Source organism: Falco rusticolus, chromosome 14, assembly GCF_015220075.1.
Source record: "Falco rusticolus isolate bFalRus1 chromosome 14, bFalRus1.pri, whole genome shotgun sequence".
In the NCBI taxonomy this organism is placed as follows: Eukaryota; Metazoa; Chordata; class Aves; order Falconiformes; family Falconidae; genus Falco; species Falco rusticolus.
In genome coordinates this window covers 21,451,802-21,464,451 of record NC_051200.1, presented here as the reverse complement: position 1 = coordinate 21,464,451, position 12,650 = coordinate 21,451,802, and the positions used below count along the sequence as shown (strand labels likewise).

The 12,650-nt window shown below is 57.6% G+C and overlaps 1 protein-coding gene across 1 annotated transcript; it reads left to right on the top strand.

Moving 5' to 3' along the window:
• Positions 1 to 8,368: 8,368 nt before the first annotated feature.
• On the top strand, positions 8,369 to 11,416 carry POU3F4 (POU class 3 homeobox 4). The gene has a single exon (XM_037408595.1). The coding sequence runs from the start codon at positions 8,449 to 8,451 to the stop codon at positions 9,553 to 9,555; it is 1,107 nt and encodes a 368-aa protein (XP_037264492.1). The 5' UTR covers positions 8,369 to 8,448; the 3' UTR covers positions 9,556 to 11,416.
• Positions 11,417 to 12,650: the final 1,234 nt, after the last annotated feature.

The following is a 12,650-nucleotide window of genomic DNA, read 5'->3' as shown; positions in this document are numbered from 1 at the left end:
TTAAGTAAACCCCTGCGTGTTTTATGAACAGATTTGTTAAAAGGAATCTCTCACTATATGTATATAGTTTACATTAATTATTTGATGAAAGTACCATAGGTGATTTCCTATGCTATTTTTAATTCAATAAAGTCATTTAAACCTCCTTATGTTTGGGGCTATTTAATGAGGTGCGCAACATTAACAGAATCACCAATGAGCTGTTACTACAAGTATTAAGATTTTGCAAAAAAAAAAAAAAAATCACTCGTTTTTGCAAAGGAGAGGGACGGGCACAGCTTGGGTTCCCCACTGAAAGGGGAAGGGGGGGGGGGGGGGGGGGGGGCAGGTGCCTTCCAGCATCTCAGCTCCTTCAGCCTCCGTGGGGGACCCGCGGGTGAATTTTCCCAGCAAGTGGGGAGCAGGGTGGCAGGGCGGCCCCGGTACGGGGCGGGGGGGAGGCAGGGGTGGGGGGATGCTGCCCGCACTCCGCCAGCCGTGGGAGGTGCTCGGGGACCGCACCAGCACCCCCGAGAGCAGGGAAACTCCCCATCACCAACAGCAGGGGGATTACCTTCTGCCACACGGCTGTCGCAGCGCAAGGCGTCCCCAGGGGGAGTGGGGCAGTGTCCCCTGGGCGCGGTGCGGTGCGGGCTCCCCTGGGGCACAGTGCGGGCTCCCCGGGACGAGCGGTGCCGCCGGGTCCCCGGGGGAGGAGGAGGCCACCGAAACCGCCTCCACCCTTGTTGGCTTTGCTGCCGCAGCTCGCTCCCTTTCAAAGCGTCGCCAGACTCTCTTTTTGACGCTCTTCCCCACTCGTTACAGCCTGTCCGTTCAAAGGCTAAACTTCCCAGCAACTTCACTAAAAACCTTTGAAACAGGGGGAAGGGGGTATTTGGAGGGGTGGGAAGGGCTCTTCCTTTTTGGGTTGTTTTTTTTTTTTCTCTCTTGAGTACAGTAGGTGAAGCAATCTCTCGTGAACTCGGGGCTGGCTGTGTTTAAAATTTAATTTGCAGTCGTCTCTCTTCAAGGCGCAGGCGTCTTGCATTTAAGCCTATCACCTTGGCATCTCGGCACAGCCTCTCCTCCCGCTGATGCGGAGAACATCTGCAGCCCACCTCATCCGAAACCCAGTATTTTCCCCCGGTTTCTCTTCGCAAGCATCCTCTTTCACCGTGACGTAGGGGAAAGACGCGGCTGTGCGGTAGCCTAACATATAGGTGTACACCTGCGTGATGCTCCTCGGGGGGGCAACTCGCGGTGGCGCCGGGTTATCCAGCCGCGTGTTGTTTACCTGCAGCTACACCGGGTTGTCCAGCCGTGTGTTGTTTACCTGCAGCCACACAAAGCTCCGAGGTGCAGAGGGTGACTCCGTCCCGGGGCCGGGACCGCCTCCATCTCCACCAAAACGGGTGTGGGAGCGCAGCCGTGTCCGCGTCACGGGCGTGGGGTGGCCCGGGGAGAGCCACGCCTGGGGGGGAGAGGGGCTTTTAATGAAATCACAACATTCCAACAGTTTTCTATTAAATCCTGCTAATTTTCTAGGTGAAGGCTGTGAAGTGAATGTGAGGAAGCATTAAAAGGGAATTGAATTTGCATTCCTTATGCTACAGGCACATGTTTACATGACCTTTAAAACAGAATTAAAGCTGTATCATCAGCAGCTGTAGGCAATTCACATTACTAAGGCAATCAAATCAGAAGGCTAAACTAACTATAAAACATAAATTAAACTGATAGAGAATCATCCTAATTCACTAGGTTTACTTGCAATTTACTTATCCGCTACTAGTAATTTCTAAACAGTTTGGAGAAGCGGCAGATAGGAAACGCTGGGATGTGGCACTTCGGGAACGGATTGTCCGGGGGGCAGAGCTGGCTCCCCCCGGGCTCCGCTCCGGGATGCGGGAGTCGCAGCCGGGCACCGACCCCCGGCCAGGGCGCCTTCCCAGGGGCGCAGGCAAGGGCCTACAAACCGGTACCTGCAGCTCCTGCGTGGCTAAACCCCCGGCTTCCCTGGCTGGCTCAAGCCCCCCGGGGTCCTCTCGCTCCCTGGAGGACCCTCGGGCGCGGCGTTTGTTTTCTAAAACGCGAAATAAGTCAACGCGCGATAGAGCCGGCGCTGCGCCGCTCCCTTCTGCCCTCCACCCCCACGCCCAAAGGGGACACTTTCCAATGACTGAAGCACAAAAAAAAAAAACCCAAAAAACCACCAAATAAAATCGATACCGCCCGTGATTTCATTAAAAGTTTGCAGAGCGCGTTTCCTCGGTTCTGCCCTAGCGCTCCCGGGGGAGCGGGCCGGCACCGGGTGCTCCCCGCCCCGCTGCCCCCGGTGCTCGGCCGCAGCCCCCTCCCCCCCGACTGGGATTTATTCTTATTTATTTCTCGCAGGCGGCGCAGCCGAGGGGCTGCTTCTCTCCCTCCCATGGCGACTTGTCCGTGTGCGCTTCCATGTCTCCCGGGGACCTGCGCTGATTTATTGCCCACCCGCCTTCCCGTGAACTTCTCCCCCGCTGTGCCGGGGCTGCTTGCGGCTCCCCCGCCCAGGAAGGGGTGTTGCAGCCCCCCGGGGCTTTAACCGGCCTCCTCCCGGCCGGGGCGGGGGGGAAGGTGCCAGGAGATGCCAAGGGACCTGGGGGAGAATGGCTGGGGAGGGCTCAGCCCCAGCAGCTCTTTCTGCAGGGGCTGGGGGGCGGCGAAGCCGAGGCAAATGGAAGCACAAGGAGGGGAGGAGGGTGGGCGGGGGGTCCCCGCTCCAGCATCACCTACCCACCCGGGGTGCGCAGAGCACCCCCATCCCGAGGTTCGCCCTGGCTGGGTGATGGGGTGCCTGGGGTCCCAGCCCTCCACCACCCAGCCGGGCCAAGCCTCGGGATGAGGGAGCTTCCCGGGGAGGGTCCAAGCTCTGGCCGTGGGCAAAGCCTTTGTCTGCGGCGTGGGCCCCACCGAGCCGCCCTGCCAGGCTCAGGCTGCGCCACCGGCGGCCCCACGCAAGACCCCAGCGGCGGGCGGGGGGGCTGCGGCAAGCACCCACCGGCGCGGGCATGGTCCCGCCTGGCGCAGCCGAGCCCCCTACCCCTCGACGTTTTCCAAGAGCAATTCCCCAGGGAAACACCTTCCCGCAAGGCAGCCTGGCCTGAAAGTTCAGGTTTTTTAACAGCTTTGATTGGCGCCATCCGGATGAAACGGGGAGTAAACTTTCCACCGAGCTGTAAACGTTTCGTCGGTGAGAAAAGGAAGAAGTAGCAGTACCATCTACGTATTTACAAATGTAAATCTGGGAATGACGAGGCGCTGCGAAAGGCAGGAGGCGTTTAGATCCCTCCGCAGGATCAAGGAGCATCGCTGGATGCTTTGCAGGCTGAAGGCTAAAGCTGGGAAAGCGTAACGTTTAAAAGAAGAAAAAACCCCCACAAACCAACAACCATAAAACAAACAAAAGCAAACCCTGCGTTGAAATTGTTCAGAGAGCTAACAAACAGCGATGCAGGTAGCTGCCACCCAAAGAACACAGCCGTTTGTCTCATTAGTCAGCAGAGGTTAAATAGCAGCAGGTTAGCGCGTTTTCAAATCCAACCCGCTTCCCTCTAAATACATCTGAGCAGGAATCTGTCCGTTCAGGAATTGTGTTTGAATGATTTCTAAAAAATACAGGCAGGATGGCCTCTGGTTTGGAAGGGGAGCGGGACTCCGTCGCCCCCGCCCAGGGCTGGCCCTCACCGGCCGCCTCGCCCCCGTTTGCCTGCGCTGGGGTGGGGGGCAACACACTTGAAGGCCGCGGGGGCGGCAAAAAAACCCCAACAAACCCAAACCAAAAAAAACAAAACCCAAACAAGCAAAAAACCAACCCCACACGGGATTTCGGTCCGGGATGAAACAAGATCATTCTTGTCATCACGCCTGTCTGGATGGCACGGTGAGGAAAGTGCCTACGTAGAAAGGAAGCGATCCGCATCGTGGTGCAGCCCCGGTAACTCCCCCGTGACCTCCCACGGCACCGCCGCAGCCCCGCGCCGCCGCCTTTCCCGGCCACGCTTCCCCGTGAAGCACAACAACGCCCGACGGTTCCGTACGTGCATTTAATAAACGGCAAGATCGCTCCCACAGTCAAAATGTGCACTTTGGTGAGACTTCCTGGAATTTAATTTTTAATTTTTTTTTTCCTGTCGACTGCAAATCAACCAAATGTTCCAGACAATACCTGCTACAAACCAACCCAGCTACAAAATAACGGTGACTTGATCATGACGTGGTAGTGCACAAATGAACGACATCATTTTTTTTTTCCAGCAAGTACCTTTTTCAAACATTAACAACGTGGAAAAGAAGATTAGTAGTAGTAGTAGTAATAATAATAATAATAGTAGTAGTACTACTACTACTAATAATAACAATAAAATAATAGTAATAATAGGCGATTCGAGCAGAGGAGCGAGAAGTCGCTCCAAACGCTTTGGAAACCGCAGCAGTTAGAATACAAATGCTATTTACCTTGTGATTTTCTCTGCCCGGGACTGGCTTTATTGTCCCTCCCTAGCCTTTCTCCGGGTGCAGGACCAGCCCAGCCGCAGCAACGCTCCCTCCGTGCCGGGCTTATTACTAACGGGCTGGTGCTCGGAGAGATTTGGGGGGGCTGCATTCATTCTTACATTAGGACTATTTTAATTTGCAATCTGTCAGTCCATCTCCTGGCTGTGGCTCTAAGATGGGAGTGTGGCTCTCCCTCCTCTCTCCCTGCATTTACTCACGTTCAAGAGCAGCCAACAGAGACCAAAAAAAAAAAAAAAAAAAAAAAAAAAAAAAAAAAGAACTAATTGAGCTTGTGTCGGTATTGGCTAATTTCTGCTAATACTCTGTAAATTCCTCTTTTCCTCCTAACCTTCCCCCAAGCAGGTTAGGTTTTCACAAAGCATCTCCGGAGATCCAGGAGCCGGTTTCTCAGCCCTGCCTGCTGAACGGATGGGTGGCTGGGCTTCAGCGTTAGTACCAGCGCCTCGATGTACACAATGAAAACCTTAACTCCTGGCTTCAGAAACGGTTAAATTGCCCTTTCCCAACCCCCACCCCCGTTATGATTGACTCTGTTTTTAAATTTGCACTTGTTCCCACCAAGCGCAATCTAACTCGTCCTGTCTCTAAAGTGAACTTGTGTTGAAGGTGAAGTTTTCAATATAGAGGTCATGACACCGAGCCACAGCTTACCGCTCCGAGCTTCATGCTGTATTAAACACAATCAAAACGAACCCCTTTTAGACCTTTTTTTTTCCTTCCTCTCCTCCCGCAGACGAACAATGAGAGAGAGAGAGAAAAAAAAAATCTCTAAAATATAATAAAAGCCGCTCTGCCACGATCATAATAAACCCGTTCCTCCCGCTTCTGGGCTGGCTCTCTCCGGTCCCTACCTATCGAGGCGCCTATGGAGCCTATAGGCAGAGGCAGGCGGGCTCCCCGCGGGGCAGCTCGGGGGACCCGCGGGTGCGGTACCGGAGCGGCCGGAGCCCCCCTGCCCCGCCGCCCCCGCCCGCCGCCCCGCCGGCTCCGCTCCGGTGCCGCCGCCTGCCCTCCGCCCGCCGCCGCGGCGAGGGGACGTCCGAGCCGCGCACCGGGTGACCCCCCGAAACTGCCGGTCCCGCCGGTGCCTCCGCCGGGCGAAGGGAACTGCAGACAATTACAGCCCCTCCGCTTCCAAGCGGGGGTTTTTCTCTATAGCGACTTCTAGCTGCCCCAAGACGGTAGGCTGCCTTCGGCTATTGTGCGACCTTTTTCATGCCAAAGATTTAGCAGGGGAAAAAAATAGATATTAAAGGGAGTTATTTGTTGGGGAAACGCGGGTCCGTCCAGCGCCGAGGCACCCAGAGCCAGGGGGCTGGAGCGCCCAGCTCAAACCCAGAAACTTCTTTTTTAAAAAAAAAAACTTTAATGGATTTCAGTCTATGAAAAATAAGTTACAAATTCTTGCAACAGTAGCTTTGCATGTACTTATTTTTCTCCCATGTCCAGACGGGGTCGTCTATTGAATAAGGCTCTTTTATTCTGCATGGGGCAGGGGATTTGTGGCCATGGTCCCCCTTTTATTCCTCTCTCTATGGAAACCCAGATCATGGGGAGAAATATGCGAGGCTGAATAAAGAAAAGCAGCAGAAAGGACCGCTTGAGAGCGGCATCTGTTACACTTGGGAAGTTAGACTGACAGGAAAGAGCTAAAGAAACCCTCTCCAGCAGATTAGTTAGAACAGCAAGAAGATTTAACTATATGCAGATAAAAACACTATAAAATACTCCATACTCTCCCATAGGCGAGATGAGAGTCTCCTCCGTCAGGAGCGGAGTGCCGCGGAGCCGGGCTCTGCCTTAGATACATTTGCAACAAATATTAAAATGGGACGTTCGGGGTTTTATTTCCCTGCTAGAGACTCTGCCTTAATTAAACGGCGGATCTGAACATCTATTTTCACGGGCAATGGGATTTGAAAAATTGTTTCGGAAGTTAAAGTGCAAATTAATTTTAAATAATTTAGTTACGTTTTTATACAGCGCGGATTTCCCCCCCCCCCCCCCCCCTTTTCTTCCGCCGGCTCCGGTGATATTTATTTCGAGAAGCTTGTGAAGGCGGAGAGAGGGGAGGAAAAAAAAAAAGGAAAGAAAGGCGGAAAAAAAAAAAAGCAAGCGGGCTGCTAATATAACTCCTTCCCTGCCCTGCCCGCCTTCCCCCGCGCCGCCGGCGGGCCCGGCCGCGGTGCTGCCCGCCGCACCGGGCTCTCCCGGAGACGTTTTCCATGCCCTGACCCCCCCGCTGACCCCCCCGCCCGCTCCCCACCGCCCCTCGCACACAAACCGCTTCCCCCCGCTACCTGCAAACTTTATTTTTTTGTTATTTCTTTTCCCAAGTTGCCCGCGGGGCTGCGGGCAGGGCGCGGAGCCGGGCGCGGGTGCGCAGCGCAGCGGCCGCCCGTCGGGGACGCGCCCGGGGACCCGCAGCCTCCCCGATATATCGCGACCTGCCTCCAGCCACACACCGCGCGCTACCAGCCAGCCCTGCCTTTGCCCCCTCTCGCACGCTGCACCCTGCCCGAGCCCCGGCGAGAAATTATTGCGATTATTATTATTATAATGAGGCAAGAGATGCCACCCGGCTATAAAGGAATCGGAGGAGCGCTCACCTTATTTATATCTATTTTCTCATTTTCTTGAATTTTCTTCAGATCTGTCTTCTCAGAGAAACTAATGCCTTAATGACTTTCTGGTAGCTGCAAGCCTTCTTTTATTTCTGCTAAATATATGAAAATGTATGCAAATTTAAATCAAGCTTAACCTAGGAGCTCTTGCAATATATTTAATGGAATTTCAAACCAATAAGGGAACTCTGATGCAGTCTTCTGTAAGTGCAAATATAATTACGCAGCTAGGTTACCTCCAAAATTATGCAGGGAAAGGTCATTTTTTAACTCGGGAGCGGTTCGGCGGTACCGGGCTCCGCCGCTCCCCGCCGTTCCCCGCCGCCGAGGGGCCCCGCCGGGGCTGGGGGCTCTGCCCGCCGGGCCCGGGCCAGCCGGGGGGCACACCGCTCCCCCCCGCCGGCCCCCGCGCGGGGAGAGGGGGGGCTGGGGACCGCACGCGCCTTTCCCCCCTTTATTTTCCCATTTTTCCCGGTTGGGGGTGGGAGTCTCCCCCCCCCACCCACCGCACGGCGGGAGCGCACCGCGCCCGGGCGCTGCCTATCGCGAACTTCGAGGGGTTCTTACTGGCGCGGAGGCCGGAAAGCGCCTTTTGGGGGTGTTTTTTTATTATTTGAGGGTTTTGTTTGTTTGGGGTTTGGGGCTTTGTTTTTTGACGTTTGGTTGTTTTTTAACTTTTTGCTCCCCGGCGGGAGCGCCCGGCCCGGGGCAGGCGGGAGTGGCGCGGCTCGGGGCGGCAGCGCAGCGGCAGCCGCCAGCGCGGAGGAGCAGAGCGGGCAGCGCGCACCCAGCGGCAGAGCCCGCCCGGCCCGGGGGGCTGCGAGGGCCCTAGGGGCGCGTCGGAAGCCGGTCCGCGCCGGGGTGGTCCCGCAGCGCTGCCGCCGGTCCGCCGCCGTTTAACCTCTGCCGCGCGCTCCACCGGCGCTAATCGCTCCCCATTTAAGCCGTGCCCCGCGTCCTCCCCTCCCTCCCCGTCCGGCGCGGAGCGCGGCGCGGAAGGAGTTAAGCAGCGGGGCCGCCTCACGCCCGGCCCCCGGTGCCGGCGGAGTGATTCACTTCCTGCCTCGGGCCCGCGCGGCGCCCGGCCCTCGCCCCGCCCCCGGCCCCGCGGCCGGCCTCCCCGCCCCTGCCATTGGCCTGCGCGGCGCGGCCCCGCCGGCGGCGCGCCCCCATTGGGCGGCGCGGCTGCCAGTCGGCGCTCGGCCGCTGCCCGGGCCGCCGTGCCGGTGGATGTCAAAGGCTGAAGCGGCGGCGCCGCCACAGTATAACTCGTGGGGGCTGCGCGGCGGCCATGGCCACAGCCGCCTCCAACCCCTACAGCCTGCTCGGCTCCGGCTCGCTCGCCCATGCGGACGGCGCGGGCATGCAGCAGGGGAGCCCCTTCCGCAACCCGCAGAAGCTGCTGCAGAGCGAGTACCTGCAGGGCGTCCCCGGCAATGGGCACCCGCTGGGGCACCACTGGGTGACCAGCCTGAGCGACGGCGGGCCCTGGCCCTCGGCGCTGGCCGGCGGCCCGCTGGAGCAGCCCGACGTCAAGCCGGGCCGCGAGGACCTGCAGCTGGGCGCCATCATCCACCATCGCTCGCCCCACGTCTCCCACCACTCGCCCCACGCCAACCACCCCAGCGCCTGGGGCGCCAGCCCGGCCCACAGCGCCTCGCTGGCCCCCCCGGCCGCCGCCGCGGCCGGGCAGCCCCTCAACGTCTACTCGCAGGCCGGCTTCGCGGTGGGCGGCATGCTGGAGCACGGCGGGCTCACCCCGCCGCCCGCCGCCGCCGCCGCGCAGGGCTTGCACCCGGGGCTGCGCGGCGAGGCCGGCGGCGAGCACGGCGAGCTGGGCGGGCACCACTGCCAGGACCACTCGGACGAGGAGACGCCGACCTCGGACGAGCTGGAGCAGTTCGCCAAGCAGTTCAAGCAGCGGCGCATCAAGCTGGGCTTCACCCAGGCCGACGTGGGCTTGGCCCTGGGGACCCTCTACGGCAACGTCTTCTCGCAGACCACCATCTGCCGCTTCGAGGCCCTGCAGCTCAGCTTCAAGAACATGTGCAAGCTGAAGCCGCTGCTGAACAAGTGGCTGGAGGAGGCCGACTCCTCCACCGGCAGCCCCACCAGCATCGACAAGATCGCGGCGCAGGGGAGGAAGAGGAAGAAGCGGACCTCCATCGAGGTGAGTGTCAAGGGCGTGCTGGAAACGCACTTTCTCAAGTGTCCCAAGCCGGCCGCCCAGGAGATCTCCTCGCTGGCAGACAGCCTGCAGCTGGAGAAGGAGGTGGTGCGGGTCTGGTTCTGCAACCGGCGGCAGAAGGAGAAGCGCATGACGCCGCCGGGCGAGCAGCCGCAGCACGAGGTGTACTCCCACGGCGTGAAAACGGACACGGCCTGCCACGACCTCTGACCGCGGCCCGGCGGGCACCGGGGGGGCGGGCAGGACTGCGGGCAGCACTGCGGGCAGCGCCGCCGGGCGCCGGCTTGGGCTTCCCGAGGGGCGGCCGACGCGGGGCCGGGGCTCCCCGCTCGCCGCCTGGGCAATAGAGTTTTTCCTCTCTCCGACCTTTCTGCCGATCGGTACACGGTGTTTACTCGCAGACAAGGTTTGGTTTCGGTCTCCGCTAGGACGAAGGAAAAAATAAAAGGGGGGGGAGAAAAAACCCCATCACCACCAACCCACAAACGAAAACCCACGAGAAAAAAAAAAAAAAAAGAAAGAAAAAAACCGACAGAAAAGGAAAGACAGATGTGTGCCTATGAATAACCTTCCAGCGCCTTGGTTATATCAGCTGTATTTCAGGTGAATCTGTTTTACAATAGACTAGTTTTGCATTTTTAAAGACTTATATAGCGTTTTTAAATGTCTGAGGTGTTTTACTACAAACTGTACACAATATTTGTGACCTAATTTGTATCGAATTGATCAGTCAAAACGTTTCTCCCTTCCCCACGCACCGGCAGTCACCCAGCGGGGACGGGGCAGGGTGGCCGCGGCCCTATCGCCCCCCCCAGGGGACGGGGCTCCCTCCGCGCCCGCGGAGCCCCGCGCACCCGGCTACCGCACGCACGGCTGTGAAGAACAGGCTTATTTGTTGCAGCTTTTCTCTTCAAGAACTTCCCAGCACCGTCAAACGGTCGGGTTACAGTCCTGACCTCCCCCCTCTTCTCCAAGGGAAAAAAAAAATGCAATTATTATTTCTAAGAGATTTATCCGAAATTAAGCATTACAAACAAAATCGTGGCATTTGCCAGTCTTTTCCTTTCCGAAGATGAGTTGGGCTTTTTGATCAGCGCCAGACTGAGAGGTCTGTAGTAAAACACCTTTATACTTCTGCGCTTTGGCTTCGGAAATCAGTTTCTCTGTATTTTGTTTCGATGGTGAAGAGGAATGAGGTGTCTCACGGATTTCGGGGCGGGGGGAGGGAAGGGGACAGAAAACGCCCGCGTTTGGTTCATGCTGAGCTTATTTCCGCGTCACAGGGAGATGCTGGATTTGTTGAAAAGCTTTCATTAAAAAAAAACAAACAAAAACCAACAAAAAAACCCCAAACCCAAACAACAACAAAACAACAAAACCCAAAACGAACAGGGAGAAAAACAAAAAGAAAAAAATCCCTAAAATGCTAAAAAATCACCATTTTTTCGGCACAGGGAAGTGCTGAGCTGTAACCGCCCCCTCCCCTCCGCCCGGCCGTGGCTGTGCCGTGCACACGGGCGGCGTGTGCGGCGCCCACGCACGAAGGAGAACCGCTGCGTGGGTGCGTGTGCGGGGCACGGCCCAGCTCACCCGCCGTCCCCGCACCCCCCGCGGCCGGGCTGGCTCGGGGCCGCCGGGCAGGGCCGGGCCGGGCCCCCCCCGCACCCCCCGGCCCGCACCGCATCCGCACCCCGCTCCGCGGTTCCCGGCGCAGCCCTTCTCCCTCCCCGGCGCTCAGATTTTTTCCTTTCGACATTTATATTTTTCAAGTATTTTTCAGTAAGCGCTAAAAAAAAAAAAAATAAAAAAGAAAAACAAAAAAACTCGACACTGAGGACCTGCCTATTTCTGCCGACTTTATAACTGTACAGTTTTGTATATTAAACGTTTTTTGGAAGTTATTAATTTAAAGAAAGATCATTTAGTTTATTCATTTAGTAACTGATGTATAATAAACGCTATTTTCATTAAAGGTTGCTTTTTTCAACTATTTTATCCAAAATTGCCTATTGCAGTTGCCAACAATTATTTATTTTCAATAAATTCCGCATTATGTTTAAAAAAAAAAAAAGAGAGAAAAAAAACGTTTCCGAAAGAAAAAAAAAAGCCTAAATGGTTGTCGGAACAAAAAATAATAACGAAACACACGACTCGCTGTAACGTTTGGTTGTCGACCAGTTTTAGTCAAGGGGTTTATATTGACGCAATATTTTATTGTTGTAAAAGGAAAAAAATTAAAAAAAAGGTTTAAATAAACATTTTTACAAAAAAAAGAAAAAAAAAAAGCTGTAAAACCCACGTTGCGTTGTTTGTGCGCTGGCCGAGCCGGGGGTGCGGGCAGCGGGGGCTCCTCGGAGGGGGCGGTGGGGAGCGCCCCGGCCTCGCCCCCTCCCCCCCCGCCGGGCTCCCCCTGCCCGGGCAGGGCCGGTACCCCCCGGGGAAGGGCTCGGGGGGGGCCGGGCCCGGCAGCGCCCCGCGAGCCGGTTTCCACCTGCCGCGAGGCCGCGGAAAAGGCACTTTTGGGGTGGGAAAAGGGGGGCCGCGGCTTTTTTTCGGGGGTGGGGGGGCCGGGTGGCGCTAGGCGCTAGGATGCGCCGCTGCATGTAGATGCACTATGGATGCAGCTGTTTGTGTGTGTACGTATAGCTGTACCGTGTACATCAGTGCAGGGCGCGGGCAGCGCTGCCCCCTCGCCCCCGCGGCTCTGCGCGCCCGCGCTGCAGCCGCCTCCCGGCTGGTGGCCCCAGCTGCCCCGCAGCCCGTGGGGGCCCGGCCGGGGTCCCCCCCTGCCCCCCCGCAGCAGGAATCGGGGCACCGGGGAAGTTTCTTTTGTTCCCTCCTTCCCCCCGCCCCCCCTCCGCGGGCCGCGCCGCCGGGGCCGGGCTCCTGCGCCCCGACCCCCCCCCGGCCCGGGCCGCCCCCCGCGCCCCCCGGCGGGCCGCGGAGTGCCGGGGAGGAACAATAACAGTTAATCACATCTAATGGGGTGAAACGCGGAAGATCCAGCCCCGGCAGCCGGGCCCGGGCGCAGGGAGGAGGGGGGGTGCTGGGGGCGGGGGGGGGGGGGGGTGCAGGCAGGGAAGCAGCAAACTTCACAGCATCAGCAACGCGATGGCCTTTTATATTTTTTTCCCCTTTCCCTCCTTCTGAGGCCGAACCTTGGAGAAAACAATAACCAACCCTGCTGCGAACAGTGCGGGGAAGGGGACGTTACCTTTCGGAGTCCCGAGCAGCCACCCGAGCCGGGAGTGAGCTCTTGCCTTTACCAACCCCGCAGCAGGAGCAGCCAGCACCTTCCCACAGCA

What these genes read in the sequence shown, in the direction of transcription:
- POU3F4 (XM_037408595.1), top strand. Translation starts at nt 8,449, where the DNA reads ATGGCCACAGCCGCCTCCAACCCCTACAGCCTGCTCGGCTCCGGCTCG.